This window comes from Ictalurus furcatus, chromosome 2, assembly GCF_023375685.1.
Source record: "Ictalurus furcatus strain D&B chromosome 2, Billie_1.0, whole genome shotgun sequence".
Classification (NCBI taxonomy): Eukaryota; Metazoa; Chordata; class Actinopteri; order Siluriformes; family Ictaluridae; genus Ictalurus; species Ictalurus furcatus.
The window spans coordinates 30,510,141-30,528,299 of record NC_071256.1 but is presented as its reverse complement, the minus strand read 5'-3'; the positions used below and the strand labels follow the sequence as shown (position 1 = coordinate 30,528,299).

At 40.5% G+C, this 18,159-nt stretch overlaps 1 protein-coding gene across 1 annotated transcript; it reads right to left on the bottom strand.

Annotated features, from left to right (window-relative positions):
* Positions 1–28: 28 nt before the first annotated feature.
* fam117aa (family with sequence similarity 117 member Aa) lies at positions 29–17,986 on the bottom strand. Its single transcript, XM_053614153.1, has 8 exons — positions 17,425–17,986; positions 12,484–12,632; positions 8,818–8,913; positions 7,417–7,536; positions 6,525–6,641; positions 5,736–5,862; positions 4,848–5,001; positions 29–2,203 (listed from the first exon to the last, which is right to left on the bottom strand). Exons 1-8 carry the CDS (start codon positions 17,546–17,548, stop codon positions 1,948–1,950), a joined length of 1,143 nt encoding a protein of 380 aa, XP_053470128.1. The 5' UTR covers positions 17,549–17,986; the 3' UTR covers positions 29–1,947.
* Between the last annotated feature and the right edge of the window lie 173 nt (positions 17,987–18,159).

The window sequence follows — 18,159 nt, the reverse complement described above, 5'->3', positions numbered from 1 at the left end:
TTTTAACAAAAACAGGAAACGGTTTGCATAATTTTTAAAACTCTTTTATGTCATCCAAAAACTGCATAAACTGAAAATACTACAAGCAAACATTTTTTGCAGCAGTCCAATCAGAAAAGAAAAGACATTGTTGATTTACTGCATGTCACAAATAATAACAAATAAAGGGGGGGGGATGTAAACTTAAGAGGCAATTTTACAAAGCACCTTTTTCAGTGAACAAAAAATAAAGATGCAAAGGAACACTATGAACAAAACAACACCCTGATAAACCATTCATTTACATTTTCAAAAACAGGGAACTGACTTTACCCAGAATATCGTCTGAACTGAAATTCAACTGAACCAAATCCGAACAAAACTACCCTGAGAATCTGGGATGCTGTAACAAGTTCTAGCTACACAATGGCACTACGGCTGTATAAAACAAAACAGTGCAAAGTGCAAAGAAGTCTGCACTGCTACTTTGTGTGAAACTCACACACACTCTCTCTCACACTCTCTCTCTCTCTCTCACACACACACACACACACTCTCTCTCTCTCTCTCTCACACTCTTTCTCTCACACACACACAACACAAATACTGCTGTGCGATGAAATTAAATTATTCCATAAAGGTTTAGTGGTATATCTAATACTAAATTAGAAACCACCAGCACACTTTCTACTTTCTAAAGCTTTCTATAAATCAGAGTGAGCAGGTACATGTGAGTTAAAAAGAAATCCAAGAAAACAAAACACAAAAAACCAAAAACCAACAACTCCAACATACTGTGTAATGAACACAGAGCTGAATTCCCACTGACTGTGTTTAGTGCTATAATACAAACACGCTTGTACTTGCTACATTCTAATGTAGATATTTATCTTGATAAATGCACAAGAGTTAAGTCTTTTTCATACATGGAAAATAGACAAACCGAAGAAAATATTCTTTCTGAATATCAAAAATACAGTTTAAAAAAAAAAAATACAAGGTATTATGCAAGAAATCAGTGCCTTTTTCTACTTTCCATTTTGAATGAAAGTATTTCGTTTGTTCAGATGAATACTATACAGAATTGTTTTTATTCAAATCCATGTATGTCAGCTCTTTCTGGATAGTATCAAAGATGACATTGTATACTTATGTTTAAAAAAAAAAAAATTGCTCATAAATCATCGCGAATGCTCAATCAAGAGATTTCAACATCATTTAGTAAAGTAAACCTAACTGTTCAACTCCATACAGGTTTATGACATTTGACAGTTTGTTATTTGGCCAATTAAACAAGAGGGCACGCATATAATTTGTATTGTACTTCAATGCTAAGTAATAACTGTGAAGCTAAAAAGCTCAAGGGTGACTTGGAATAATAAATAATAGGATTGTCGGCTCTGTGGTGTAAAACAAATTTAGTGGACTGAAGTAAATGAACCCATTTTGGGGGGATCTTGTCAGTTGTCTACTCCACAGTCAAGTACAGGGAGGGCCAAGTGGAGCAAAATGAATGTCTGTATTAGAAAAGTCAGTATGTGAGACACAATGTCTTTTCCTTTGAATCAAGGTTGTCATCACTAGGAGTCTCTGTATGCTCCGTAAGTGGAGGTTCAAAATCCACTAAGCCTTATTAAAAGCAGCTTAAGGGAACGAGCCATTATTTCAACCAAGATAGAACCGAGAATATTCAGCATTAATTTCCTATGTGGTTTGAGTGTATGTTCACAAATGAAATCTGAAGGTTTGTCCTGAGCGTGACGGAGCTTTTCCTACTGTACTTTGGTAAGAGTTTGTTTTTCCTTGTTCTCGCATATCTCCTGATTAAGTCTAAAACACTTAGTGCTTGCTACGACTACTGGTAAGCCATTACTTGGTCAGTTCTATGATGAGATGGCACAAAACCTCAGTCCATTGCTCTTTTGTTTACCACTTCCTCCTTGTTGCCATCTCGTATCCAACATCTTTTTAAATGGAGGAGGTGGTAGAGTCTGGGAGGGGCCCACTCAGGTATCCACTCACTGGATGTGCTGTTGACAGACAGGGCGCAGGGTTTTGGCCCGAGCAGCCAGTCACAGGTGAGACTGACAGGCCTCGAAACAGCAGGTCCATGGAGGGGAGAAGTGGCTTAAGAATACTGACAGGACAGAAGGCAGAGCCTCCGTGAGGAGTGAAGTTCACTTTGTTTGGGTCGGGGCAGGAAGGCTGAGCATGGCATGGAGAACTAGAGAGAGGGCAAAGAAAAAGTGGAGGTTATTTGTTGTTTAAGTATGAGTGTCAGTTATGTAATTTTATATTGGAAGTATATACAGTACATTAGCAGTTAAACAGTCCCTCCAGGATGCAAAATCAAGCAAATTCCGCAATATTCGGAGGAGCTTGCAATTTTTCAAAATTACCCCAGATTTAAGCCAAGACGTGTCATGTGACATCATCACAATGTGCATTCAGCCAAATCCCTCTTCGATTTACGTGTGTCAAACAGATGGGTAGCTAAAAGGTCTCATTTACCAGCAAACATCACTGTGAAAGACCACGCAAAACAATTTTGTGCAATTGCAATTTCACCAATTCAAGTAGTCTGGACAAAAAAGTCCAGAAATTGCATCGCAAATTTTTTTTTTTTTAAAAAGCCGCAGCAAATTCAAGCATTTTTGGCCGCAACAATCACAGAAGAAACTCCACAAAATCCTGTACGGACTGGTCAAAGAATTGCTCAGATACACATATGGCTGAGCACAACAACAGGAACAAGAATATAGCTGTTAGATGACTATGACTGTTAGATGGCACTTTATTATCACACGTAAAAGATTAACCTGTTAATACTGCAGATTTTTGTGTTGTACAAAAAGCTGAAACTAAGATAAATCATGTCAGCTCTTTGTCAAATTTAAATGTGGTCGAGTAATCAACAAAATTCAAGTGAAAAACAAATAGAAACACTTTTTGCTTATAATACAGCACTCAGTCTTTTTGGCTAAGAGTCTACCAACTTGGCGCATCTTGATTTGGCAATTTGATTCCACTCTTCCTCGCAAAAATGCTCCGGATCGATCAAATTGTCAGGAGATCTCCGGTGCACAGACCTCTTCAAGTCATGAGGTCTACAGGTTTTTCGATAGGATTTAGTGCTGTGCTCTGACTGGGCCATTCCAAAACAACGATCATCTTCATCTGAAGATGATCATTTGTTGACTTAGATTTGTGCTTTGGGTCATTATAGTGCTGGAAGATGACATTTTTCTTCATCTTCAGCTATGTCAAGTCAAGTCAAGTGGGTAACAGACCTGCAGGTTTTGTGCCAAAACAGACTGGTATTTGGAGCTATCCTTCTCTTCTCGCTACCTTGACTAGAGCCCCAGTTCCAGCTGAAGAGAAGCAGTCCCATAGCATGCTGCCACCACTATGCTTCAACATGGGTATGGTGGTATTTGTGTGATTTATCTTGGTTTTTGCACCTTGGTATCATCAGACCACATGGTTTGACCAAATGTAGGTGTTTAGATGTTTTGTTGGGGGTTTTTTTTCCAGCCACAAGAAAGGGGAAAGGATGTGATTGGTTAATTTTGAGGATGGTTACATGCCCCATTATAAAAGGGTATTAATTTAAAAAAAAATTATTTTTTCTAAAATGGTTCTATTTGTTTTTCACTTGAATTTTGTTTGTTGCTGTATCACATTAAAGGGTGGGAAAAGATCTGACATGATCTATCTTGGTTACATTTTTTAAATCACAAAATCCTGAAATTTTAACAGGGATATGTAGACTTTATATATATATATATATATATATATATATATATATATATATATATATATATATATATATATATATATATATATACTGTACATATCCTCTAGAAACTTGTATGCCCATTGTCTGCCTCATACAACTGCCTCTTGAAATATCCTCTGATTAGCTTTTGTAATATCCCCCACACCCTTCCTGTCATATCTCTGCTGTTTACTCTGATAAAAGAAAATCTTTGCCTACAGCTGTAGTACAGTATGTTATTCGTTGGCTCCATGGTGGCACAGTGGGTAGCTTTGCCACCTCACAAATCCTGGGTCCTTGGTTTCATTCTGAGCTCAGGTTGCTCTCTGTGTGGTGCTTTGTGACCATGTGCATTCCCCCTTGATTTTCCAGTTTTCTCCCGCCTCCCAAAACATGTGGGTATGCCAGTAGGTGGAATGGCTACTATAAGTTGCACACATTAGGTGTGAATGTGTGTGCCTGCATAGTTCCTTCCACATTCCCTCATAATGTATCCCTCACGTTACTAGGATAGGCTCCGGATCCACCATGACCCTGACCAGGATAAAGTGGTTTACTGAAGAGAAATTCATTTATACAATTTGCTGATGTTTAGCAGCTGTTTTGGATTGGTTTAAAGAAATCTTTTGCTTCTGTCAGTTTAAAAGGAGTGGAGTTTTTGTGGTCTTCCTCCTTTATGTCTGATGCACCTGTCTAGTAGTGTGGTTGCCATGGACTTTGTACAGGTTTGCACAAGAAGGTGGTAGAGCAGGAGTACAAAAAGAGTAGTGACAAAATGGGGCTTAGAGTCAAGCATAAGCCTTGATGATAGAAATCATGGGAAAATGCAGCATTATATGGTGACAAGTCTAGCTGAAGCCCAACATAATACTGTTTAACAGCATACGTTTCCTGCATTCACCTGTTCACTGTCATTTTATTCCACAGAATATAATTACAGTATATACAGTGTATGCATATATCTATATGTATATAACAAACAAAAATAATAATGTGTGTATATTTTGTGTTCTTATATGAACTTGTGCTCATGAGAGGTTAAAGACAGAGAGAGAGAGAGAGAGAACGAGAGAGAGAGAGATTCACTCACAAGGCTTCCTCACACACACGCACTCTCTCACAGCCTTCTGGAGGCTCTCTCTGGAAGGCGTAGGTCTTGTTGGGGAGGGGGGATGAGGATGATGCGTCAATCACATGTAAAGGAGGCGAAAGAGAGGGATCCAGTGGCCCACACACTACCATACCTAATGCACAGAGAGAGAGCAAAGTCTGTCTGTTAAATTGTCCTAAAGCATTACAATGATCTATTCTGACTGATAAAGTGTTTAGTGTGATGTTAAAACACTAAATAGAACGACCTTCAAATAGAAAAAAAAATCTCTATACCTTTAACCTCATTAAGAATGCCAGTATTAATATGTATGAATATGCAAATTGGAAACAACCCCCACAGACCCCTTCCCCCACTACTCAGGTCAGGAAATTTATGCATCAGAACAGTAACTTAGAGTACCTGACCGTAGCCTACTGCCTAGTAAACACTTCAGCACAGTTTAGCTAATCAAAGTTCCCTAGCTGGTTACGCAACTTAACATTTCCAGATATCACGTCTCCCACTAATAATTTGCATATCAGATACAATAGTGAGATCATAAACTGAGCTTATATGCAACACTCTCCAAATCAGTTTTTCACAAAAGTCTCTGTGTTAAATAATTTTTAAAAAAAATCTCCTTTAGATTTAGATGTGTCTTAACAAAATGTTTACAATGTATATAATCAGAATCAGCCATCCAAAAGGACTTAACTATTTTAAATTTTACAAACCTGCATACACTATAGGATGTCAACATGCAAAAATCTCAAAATGCCCCAGGATAATGCAGCAGGTCAGCTACAGGTCACAGTGTAAGAAATGGTGCGTCAGATTCTCGCCTTCACATCTAATCGAATCACGTCAGCCCCTCAGTGGACTTACCGGACTCTTCTATAGGGCAGGGTGACTGTGAGGGGGAGAGGAGACCAGGGGAAAGGTCACTCTGAGAGCCGCTGCTGCACCTCTGCACTGGAACAGGTGCTCTGTGACCATCTGGCACATCCAGAATCTAATCAATAAGCACACACACACACACACACACACGGGGTGTTACACAGTAGCCACATTGGAGTTTCGCCTCACGGTTAGGATGACCCCAGTGTGTTGGACTTGCTAGTTCGCCAGGGTGGTGGGTTTGGTTTTTTTCTTCAACTTTGAATGTCAAACAAAACTAAGGGAAAAAAAGTTTCAGTGTGCACACTATTTAATCATCCACGGGTGAATTTTCAGGGTTGATTAACATCTAGATTAACTTCCTTTTCACGTCTCACAGCTCTTCTCATTTAAATAAACAGAAAATTTCCTGCCAGATGATTTATTTATTTATTTATTTGCATTCCATCCAACGGCTGCTTTGACTGGTGACGAACCGCTGTTTCGCCACAGATCTAACTTATACGAGAGAATCATGTTGCTTCATTTATTTAAAGTACACACACAGCCACACTGAATCAAAAGCATGGTTTGGAAGCTCTGAGCAGAACAAGAGGAACATTGATTTAATCCATAAATATATTTTATTGCTTAGTTTAACTGCAAGTACCTTCAAATAAAATAGACACCCAAGCAATGCATTATCTAATACAGCAGTTTCAAGATTATGTATATATATATGTTTAATTTAAGAGTTAAACATAGCTGATGCTTAATCATGTGTGCATAATGTCTGACCTTGTGCTGTTCCTCTGCTGTTTCAGACACAAAGACCCCCTCCAGCTCCAGGTTAAGCCCCTCTACACTGCGCCGTAGTCTGGGAGCCAGCCTGCTTAGTGGCAACAGAGGGATGGTCTGTGCATGGACACACACACACACAAAATATTTATAACCAACAAAATACGAATGAATACGCAAGCATAAGTGAAGTAATGAAAAATTAATCTTCTAATTAAAGGAGCAGTTTGTCGTTTTCGAGCCCTGACAAGCTGCCTTCTTCTTCCCCCTTACTGCCTCCACCTACTTTGTGGAAAATATGTATTCATTATGGATTACCTTTTAATAAATTTAAAAAAAAAAAAAAAAAAAAAAAAAAAAGAGCAGAGCTGAACTGCACTGTACTGTACTGTCTGTAGGGGGAGACAATTTATGGGCTGGGCAATAAAAATAAATAAATAAATAAATAAATAAATAAAGTATATGTAAACAGAAGTCTTGAGTGGAAAAAAACCAACTTGATCCACAGCACAGTACGGCAGTATTACAAAATCACAGTATCCTTTAAATCTTGTTATAATGACATGACGAAAAACACTTTTAAACATTACATACTCCACATTTAACTGGAATGGTAGTGTTACAGCTGGGTGTTAACTGTCTGTGTGTGTGTGTGTGCGTGTGTGTGTATATATACAGTGTCAATATCAATACCTCAATGACACCACCTCCTAAAATAAGACAGGCTCTATTTACATCTCTGTTGCTAGATGAATGTGAAACTGTTGTTTTACTGAACATCCTAACACTTACGACGCCACCGATGCATATTCCTCCTGTTAACATGCCTCACTCTGCAACCTTTTGAAGGCTGTGTATACGGTGTGTGTTTTTCCTCTGTGTATATTTGTACCTGTGTGGCTCCAGGCATGTGTGTATGGATAGTAGGCGAGGGCTGATGAAGGCGCTCATAGCCAGCGGGAGGAGGTGCATGTCTGGAGCGCTTCTGTAGCGAGTGCCTCAGCTTAGCAACCTGTCACAGAGAAATACGAGATAGTAGATATTAGAAATCTCAGACATGGCTGGGTGAACGTGCTACATTCCATATAGATCAAGACCTTTTAAGGGGTCCAAGTTCAAGTTGAACTTGGATTTTTAAATGGGGTTTCAAATCAAGTTTAAGATGAATCTTTTATCGAGGTTGTATCAAATACAAATACGGTCTTCATGAGAACGCAAGCAAGCTGGGAAGCTTTGGAGTGAGTGGCTGGCAGATATAAGTCTAAAATCATACTGTGTACGTTTACAGTAAATTTACCTTACTCTATCAAGCCAGCACTTTTGAGAAAGAAGTTGGCCATATTGCTTAAAATGGCGTCATTTGTTCTGCAACATAATGTCAACTTAATCATGTGGGTGTGATCAGCGACCTGAGAAGGTCAACCATGAAAACAGTATTTGCTGTTTTCTGACTACTTTCGGTTGAATTTCCTCACACGGACACATTTCACTGTAGGCATCTCCATCCATTTTCCGTACCGCTTATCCTACACGGGGTCACGGGGAGCCTGGAGCCTATCCCAGAGGACGAGCCTGTCCTCCGCCTGGATGGGGTGCCAACCCATCGCAGAGCACCAGCACATACCCACACCTTCATACACCCATTCACACACTACGGACGATTTAGAAATGCCAATCAACCTACAACGCATGGACTGGTGGAGGAAACCGGAGTACCCAGAGGAAACCCCTTCAAAACACAGGGAGCACATGCAAACTCCACACACACACACAGGGTGGAATTTGAGCACCCAACCCAATTTGAGGAGGTTTTCTTTGTGATTATTGCGTCCAGAAATGATTTTGCTGCGGATTTTCTCAAAATTTGCGATGCAATTTGCGAAGTTTTTTTTTTTTTTATGAAAAAAAAACTGCAATTGGCGGAATTGTAATCGCATGAAATTGTTTTGCACCGTCTTTCACAGTGATGTCTGTTGGTAAATGAGACCTTTTAGCTGTACTCGTGTTCGACGCACGTGAATCAAAGAGGGATTCGGCTGAATGCGCGTTGTGACGACGTCACGTGATGCGTCATTTTGAAAAATTGCAAACTCCTCCTGATATTGCGGCATTTGCTTGATTTTTGTGTTCATTTCTATAACTGCAAAAATCGCAAAATCCTGGAGGGACTGTTTAATACACCGCCTCACGCTAGTGACTCCATATTATCCAGTGTGTGTGATGTGTCTGTCAAATGTTTATTTACATATATATATAAATAATCTGTATTCACACTTTGTTAGCCAGCACTGACCTCTCTGAGGTGCTCAGCGCTGCCCCATGATGCCGAGCGCTTGTGCCCCACTCCACCTCTTCTCCCCCGTGTTTCCTCAGTCCACGAACTGGGAGTCTAAGAAGGAGATAAACAGAGATACGTAGATAGTGTAGCAACAGAAAGTGTTTATCCCGCTTGATCAACCATGTGAGCCACAGAAGGCATAATAATCAGATTTTCAACCCATTAATGCAAATGATGTTGTTTTTTAAAAAAAGATCTTTTCAGCGTAACCCTAACTATATCTTTCACACTTTCACCCAGGGTTGTTGCTCAATACTGTACATAACATGACTAAACCTACCATCATTGTGTATCTTGCATCGAGATGCACCAGATCGTGTTACAGCATCCGTCAGGTTTGGATCTGACAGGCTCGGATGGAGGTGAAAGAGGTTTCCTTACATTACAGACTCTATATGAATGTCATACGAAGAACAAGCAACGCACCTGCTGTGCACCTGTGACACACTCACACAGCTGTGTGTGAAATGCTAACAGGGAAGTAAATGTAAAAAAATATATGTAAAAATAAACATTTTAAAACTGTATACATGACCTCAAGTACACCTCCTGTCCCATTTCTGTCTCAACTCCATACTTCTGATGTGGATCATCCTTATGGGTTAAACCCCAGACTCGAGCTACACACCAGCATGCATATGAGTAGATCCACACACACACGCACACATACCGCCATAACGCCTCGGGCCTTTGGTTTGCGTACCCACAGGCTGAGAGGAAGTGGTAGGCTGATCGCAGAAAGCCTTTAGCGCTGCGACCGTTTAGCTTTACCGGCATGAGTGTCACCCTGCAACAGCTGCATCACGCTTCCTCTGGGTACGAGTGTGCGTGCGCCGGTGGCTGAAGGTGATGATGTGTACGAGTTTGCTGCATGGATTCTCTCTCCCTCACTCTCGCTCTCATTCTCAGTTTCTCTCTTGCTCTGATATGGGAGTAGGAATGTTTCATGAGGTCATGACATGCTGTCGTCAGTCATCTATAAATTTCACATGTGACAAAGGGGTCACTCGCTACTGACGCTGCGTCTCCGCTTATAGGTGGATCGGGAGACCGGAGGTGGGACACACGGGAGAACGTCATGTGCCGAACACTTTTCCCGTGTAACATTTGTTTTAAATTTAGACTCGTCCCCCCCCCCCCTTCTTTCAACATCAATCCAACCCTTAATGAAATAAGGAGACCAGGATCACAGGTCAGCGGCTATAAACAGAGCAGCAGTATCTGGGTGAGACACAGAGAAAACTACGCAACAGGGGTAAAGTTTCAGAGGGGTGAGGGGATCTGGGGTTATGAGAGAGTTTCACGAAGTTTGCACAGAGCCAGACAATAACTCGGGAGTGTCTCATTTGCTATACTATCTTGTCTTTCGGGCTCAGAATGTAGGATAAATTCATCAGTGAAATAACAGAAATGGGTTAAATGAACGCTGGAATAACTATTCACTGCGTGTGTAGCCTAGGATTTTCACGCGTATGGAAAAAAAAAAATGAAAAAGCGCGGTGTTCGTATCAAACCCACTGACATTCGTCACATTCGTGATGAACCGAAGGATAAAGACGACGTTACAGTTTCCTAAAGACAACGTGGTCATCCAACATGGCTGCCCCTCCAAGCTGAGATTTCACTAAATCTCTCCACAATCGACTCTGAGCTACAAAAAGCACAGGGTTCTGGTGTACAAGCAATCTTCTTGCCTCATAAATCAAAAGGCCTGCCCTCTGGCGATACCGAGGAATGTTTCTTTTAACGCAGCACATGGTGAGATTTGATACAATGCTCCTAAGGACCACAATTATTCGAGCCTTTATCCAAGCTATCTTTTCCACAGCGATTTCACAGGCAAGGTAAATGATCCGAACATTCCCAAAGCCTGGCCGATCCCATAATCCTCGGCTTGTCCGGTGCATTACATGCATTACAAGCCCGAATCGGGCCCGCTGAACGTTACTCTCGCATTGCCTTATGTGAAATCTGGGTTTGTCTGATGTGTTTGACGTACTTGTGGGGTGTTCATTTTATTGACAAAAACAAAAATGAGTATCAATACCCTTTTTTTTTTTTTTTTTATAGCTACACTAGCGGTCAAAAGTTTGGAGACACTCGACTGAAATGTTTCTCATGATCTTAAAAACCTTTTGTTCTGAAGGTGTATGATTAAATGATTGAAATCGGTGTTGCAGTCAAAAATATAATCGTGCCAACATATTGATTTCTTTCATTAGACAACTAACATTTTATTTACAAATGTATTATTTATTTATTTTTAAACGGACGACTCGGAGTGAAATATTCCGAAAAGCAGCCAATAAGAGTCCAGCGTAGGTGGGAACTCCTTTAATCCTGTTTAAAAAGCATCTCGGGTGGATTCCTCAAGAAATCGGTTGAGAAATTACCAAGAATACATTTCTGGAAATTCTAGGCGAAAAGGGTGTCTACTTTAAAGATGCTAAAATACTAAATTATTCTGATTTATTTTGGATTTTTTTAATCGCAACATAATTCCCATAGTTCCCTTTGTGTTATTCCAGAGTTTTGATGACTTTATTATTATTAATATTATTATTATTATAAAATGTGGGGAAAAAAATAAAAACAAAGAATGAGTGTGTCTAAACTTTTGACCAGTAGTGTAAATGATCATTCTATTCAAAACGTATGACAAAATGTAATGACATTTTAATCATCAAAATAAATAAAAAAATTTTAAAAAGGGAAAGAAATGGAAAGGTCACAACCAGACGTCTGGACAGAACTTTGTGCGCCCTGTGAGTTTGCAAGGACGATCGTACAAGAGAATGAACAAAGACGTGCTGCTATACGCTCAAGTGCATGCAACAGGAGGCATGATGAGAGGAAACCACTGCGCTCGCGTGCACTGCTACATGCACTATAGACCCGTCTTCTCTGATCGGTGCATTTATTCTAACTCTGAAACCTTCGGACGAACACGCTGTCGTAATAACTTGTTTGGCAACAGAAATCCTTTATGTTATGATTTTGTTAAATCCTTTAACAAAATCCTTTATGTCTCGTTAGGCTAACGTTATACTAAGTGACGAGACTAGCATGCCTCATGACACCTCACCGGTCTCCAACAATAACGCATTCTTACGCTACATCTTTGTTGAATACTCGATTCTGAACTGTTGATTCATTTTCTACGAATCACAGGAGGTTTATATTAACGTGCTCGCTCTTATACGTTGTTGTTCCTATAGCAACCACTTACACACACCGAAATGGGTTTAATTGTTGATCTGGTGATGCTTTCTGTGAGGAGACGTTTTAACTAACATTTTGGAAGGAGTCTCCACTGTCAACACTGGATAGATGCTCCATAATATTACATGTAACTAGCTTTATTCCTTACTTATAATGTGTATGCGATGTAATAAGCGTGTTCACTAGAGTAATGTAATTAAATGTGCACAGTTGCCGCCACTGCCGATATAGATGAAAGGAATTTCGGAAATTTGTTGAGAGAGGAAAAAAACTGTTCAGGAAAACTGCAGTAGTTGTAAAAACCAAATAACAATATGTACTATAATATATAACTAAAACTTGTATGATTTTCAGCTCAGACAGAAACTAAGTCTAAATTAGATGAAGTGGACACTGTACCTGCGTGGCTTTGTCATTGACACAGGTTACAGTCTGGCTCTCTGGCTGTTTGGGCCACTGGCCCTGCAGGTACGGCCCCACTAGCGTGTCCAAGGAAAGTGTCCGTCTCAGAGTCGGCTTCGGGGGACGAGACTTTGTCTTGGATTCAACTGGAAAGAAAGGGAGGCACATTACACGGCAGGTAATGAAGAAAAACTGTAAGTCGACACTGCATGTTCTCACTGGAGCATGATAAGTACGTGATTCATATCAGGGTTCATATACAGGCTTCAAAATGAAATACCAGGAAGCGCAAAAAAAAACAAAAAACTTTGTTCTCTGAATAGCCAGTCCAGATTTAACGTATACGTTCTGAGCATTACAAATGACTCAATAATTCAGTCAGGTCAGGGGGTGTTGGAGACGAGCACTGTGTGCAAGGAAGAAGCAGAGGGCATTGATTACGTGTAGAATAAGATACTACAGGGTGACCCAAAAGTATTAATGTTTGGCAGCTCCATGTCGGTTGTGCCTTCGTTCGTGGACGTCCACTTCCTGGTTGGTCCGCAACACTTCCAGTCTTTTTGAATTTGTTAATATGTTTGGCAGCAGTGTCATGTGTGATGTGCTCGCCATGTTTCCTGTTAAAGTCCATCGCAACCTTGAGACAGCTTCCCGATCCAGCCACGAGAATGATTTCAATACGTTCTTTTCGTCAAAGACTATCGTCAAGGAGTCTGATAAAATATACACATAATATAAACTATGTATGAAAGATTTTGGATGAGATTTTGCTAAAAAGTGTTCATTTCCCCTATGTATGGAGACTTTTGGGACCCTGTGGACTTATTAATAAATTGCAAACGATTAGGTATGTATTGTGTCTTTGCACTCAAAAAAAGAGGCCGTAATTTCAGAAAGAACCATTCAAGCATGTCGAGTATTTGAAGCATCTTGTTCAAACCCTGTACAGAGACAATGACATCGCTAACAAGAAAATCTGAATTTTCTCACAAGAGTCCTAGAGGTGGACGAGAAGGCAACAGGTGACCGTTACTTAATATTTAGCAGCTCTTCCGTGTTTTTTGGCTGAACAGCCCACAGTCCCACACATTGGTTTCTACTGGCTCACAAAACTAAAAATGAATTCACAGGTTAACGTTCACTTAGATAAAGTCCATGCAAAGTGAAAGTAACGGCTACCAGAAGCAAATGAACAGCCTGTGCCCTTTCCCCTTCTGTGACTCAGCTTTACTGCTGGGTGAATTTCACGCACGTTTGGTCTGACCGATGGGAAAAAGCAGGAAGGTGAAGTTTTCTGGTGTCCCATGTATTGCTGTAGCAAGGAGTCCGATTGTACGTGTTATGGCTTAATCGTAGATGTTGACACTAGAGATGGCACCGATTCAATACCTATTGGTGTCTGGGCGATACCTGCAAAAAACGGTGGATCGGATATCACAGGAAACATTGGATATTAGATCCTGTAATTAATGCCAAAGATTGGGATTAGATTCGGAAAATCTAATACCAACTGGGAATAGGACAGTAACATATTTTGGTTTGGATTGGGTATAAATAGAGTATCTTAGAGAGGCAGAGTCTTTCAGAAGTAAAGATGGGCAAAGGTTCACCAATCATGCGAAACACTGCGTCTACAATTTGTGGAACAATTTCAGAATAATGTTCCTCAATGTAAAATTGCGAAGACTGAATATCTCATCATCTACAGTACATAATATCATCAAAAGATGGAGAAATCTCTGTGCACAAGGGACAAGGGTGAAAATCAATATTGCATGCCCGTGATCTTCGGGCCCTCAGGCGGCACTGCATTAAAAACGGGCATGATTCTGTAATGGAAATCACTGCATGAGCTCAGAAACACCTCCAGAACTCATTGTCTGTGAACACAGTTCACCATGTCATCCAGAAATGCTGGTTAAAGCTCTATCATGCAAAGAAGAAGCCATATGTGAACATGATCCAGAAACACTGCCGTCTTCTCTTGGCCAAAGCTCATTTAAAATGGACCGAGGCAAAGTGGAAAACTGTTCTGTTTGGAAACCACGGACGCTGCATCCTCGAAACTAAAAAGGGCTAAAGAGGAGAGGGACCATCCGGCTTTTTATCAGCGCTCAGTTCAAAAGCTTGCGTCTCTGATGGTATGGGGGTGCATTAGTGCCTATGCAGTGGGCAGCTTGCACATCTGGAAAGGCATCATCAATGCTGAAAGGTATATACAGGTTTTAGAGCAACATCTGCTTCTATCCAGATTGCATCCCATCTTTACTTCTGAAAGACTCTGCCTCTCTAAGATACTCTTTTTAAACATAATCATGTTACTGACCTGTTTCCAATTAACATAATTAGTTGCAAAATGTTCCTCCAGCTGTTTCTTCTTAGTAACACTTACTTTTCCAGCCTTTTGTTGCCCCCATCCCAATGTTTTTCAGACGTGTTGCGGCCACGAAATTCAAAAATCACCTTATTTTTTTCCTTAAAATGGTACATTTCCTCAGTTTAAACATTTGATATGTTTTCTATGTTCTATTGTGAATAACATATGGGTTCATGAGATCGGCAAATCATTGCATTCTGTTTTTATTTACATTTTACACAGCATCCCAACTTTTCCTGAATTGGGGCTGTACAAACCAATTATGTTTAGACTGACAACACGAATTTAAGGTGTGGTTAGAAGTGTGCAGCGTGCGAAACAGCCGGCAAACTCGTCTATAAACATCTTTGTTTGCACCAACCACCTGCGCCTGCCGTTGGCTCTGGCTCATACAAATTTTGTCCCCCCCCCCCCCCCCCCCCCAAGTCCAGTAAAGGTTAAAGACGCGTTCAACCATGTCGTTGCGATCATTCAGTAGCACACAGTGGCTTCAATATCTGAGACAGGTGTTGTCTAGTCCCCAGTGTTAAGACATGGAATGACAAGTTTGTCTCCACCCCTGTGGTCTGGAGACTCCACCAGAGGAGCGTTTTTCCCCAGCCCTCGCTGTCACGCTGTCCTTATTCATTGTGCTGCTGAAGACAAACCGCTGAGAGCTTGCTCGTTGCCAGCAGATGTTAAACCCCCAAGTACAGCGTGCGTGCGGTGTTCTGTACGTTGCAAAACACCACAAACCCCCTGTGTAATGTCCCACTACGCTTGTCTTATCCCCATCCCCCCTGTGCGCTGCTCCCTGCAAGCATAGCGAGCTGGTTACTAAAATAAACACGTCCTGGCACAAGAACTTGAGTTACACATACGGCTCCGTTCTGAACTGAGCAGAACCACAACGACTCGGACCCGCTAACACACCATGTTCCGCAAGCAAAAAATATAATCGCTTTTATACATGGTGTTGTCACTTTCAAAACAACTGCTGCTCAAATAACTCGTTTAGTATTTGCAAGATAGACCCAAATTCCTTCGGGATGCTGGGGTTGTGTTTTTTGGGGGGGATTATACCAGTCCTAATGACTAAAAAGCATCTTCAGAAAAGTGTTCTACCTTCATTATATCTTTATGAACTCCTCTGCAAATGGAACCGAGATGTTCTCGGGCTTAACAGACCAACCTAGAAAATGCAAACGCAGCACCTCATAGAATCAGACCGTTTCACACAGCGTTGCAAAAGCAAAACAATACACTGCCGCGAAAGGCAATAACACACCACTGTTTTGCACAGTAAATCTGACGTTTTCCAGTGTAGCACCTTCAGCAGGTTACACACACACCCTAATTTGATTAATATCTGGAAAGTTCGTGCTTTGTTCAACTAAAGTGCACAGTTATTTTGTTTGCAAAGCCAAAATTTTTTTTTTTAAATGCATGCATATGCATATACATACACATGGGAAATTATCTGTGAATGCATGCATATGTATATGCATATAAATGGGAAATAATCTGTGAATGCATGCATATGTATATACATACACATGGGAAATTAACTGTGAATGCATGCATATACATGGGAAATAATCTGTGAATGTATGCATATGTATATACATTTGAAAATATCTGTGAATGCATGCATATGTATATACATGGGAAATAATCTGTGAATGCATGCTTACGCAATACATGGGAAATTATCTGTGAATGCATGCATACGTATATACATATACATGGGAAATAATCTGTGAATGCATGCATACGTATATACATGGGAAATTATCTGTGAATGCATGAATACGTATATACATATACATGGGAAATTATCTGTGAATGCATGCATATGCACACGTATATACATAGGAAATAATCTGTGGATGCATGCATATGCATATGTATATGTATATACATGGGAAATAATCTGTGAATGCATGCATACGTATATACATATAGATGGGAAATTATCTGTGAATGCATGCATACATATATACCTATACATGGGAAATAATCTGTGAATGCATGCATACGTATATACATGGGAAATAATCTGTGAATGCATGCATATGCATACGTATATACATAGGAAATAATCTGTGGATGCATGCATATGCATATGTATATACATGGGAAATAATCTGTGAATGCATGCATACGTATATACATGGGAAATAATCTGTGAATGCATGCATACGTATATACATATACATGGGAAATAATCTGTGAATGCATGCATACGTATGTACATATACATGGGAAATAATCTGTGAATGCATGCATACGTATGTACATATACATGGGAAATAATCTGTGAATGCATGCACAGATCAACCTTGCATGCACGCACCAACTGCAAGCATGTGTAATGGGTATTCTCAGACACTCCCTTTCTCTCATGTCCTCTAGCATCTCGGGCTCTCTTCTAACTAAAAACAGGAAAACTTTAGAAGCAACAGCTCCATTATATTTCAATACAATACAATTCATAAGACTAAGCTGGAGCACAGGGCACCAGCTGAGGATGTTAAAATCACATGGATATTAATACAGATGTGTTAAAAGGCCTCTCATACCCGGTTTGGCCTCTCTCCATCTCTGCGCTGGGGTTTTGGTGGTGCTGGTGGTGCTGGTGCTGTTGTTGTGTAGTTGAAAGGGAACTGTAGCTCGGAGAGGCTGTAAACCGCCGCGAGACGACATCCCGAGCTCACGAGCTCACAACAAGGAGGAAGAGGAGGAGGAAGAGAGCCGAGTATTTCTGTCACTTTGTTAACCAAAACTCTAAACTTTCCAGGTTTTTAACTCCAGGGTTCCTTCAACTATCGACTCCTAAGCCGTTTCCATACAAATCTGCTGTATCTCTGGAGATATCCGTGCCGTTAATGCTAGCTCTCTTAATGCTTAGCTAACACCCAGCTAAGTTCTTTTGTGATTCCAGCTAAGCCTGCAAAACTTTTTCTTTTTTTTTTTTATTAAAAAAAAAAAAAATAACGCAGCCTCGTAAACTACCTTTTAAGGAATATCCGTGTGTAACTACTCCAACATGACCAAATCGACTGTTACACGAATATATCCACGCAAAACCTGCTCGTAAAAACGGTTAAAGTTTCTCGTTTCGTCTACATTGTTGGTTGACTGCCAAAGTTCTCTTGACTCCAATATCTGACAACAGCCATCCTCCACGCTAGTGTCGGAGTGGGCGGAGCGTCCAAACACACGCGCGTGATCTGATTGGCTACTGAGAAATACTACTGCTATGCTATTGGTCCGTGAGTGTATCAATAGGTTCAGGTTTAGAGGTGGGCGATGTA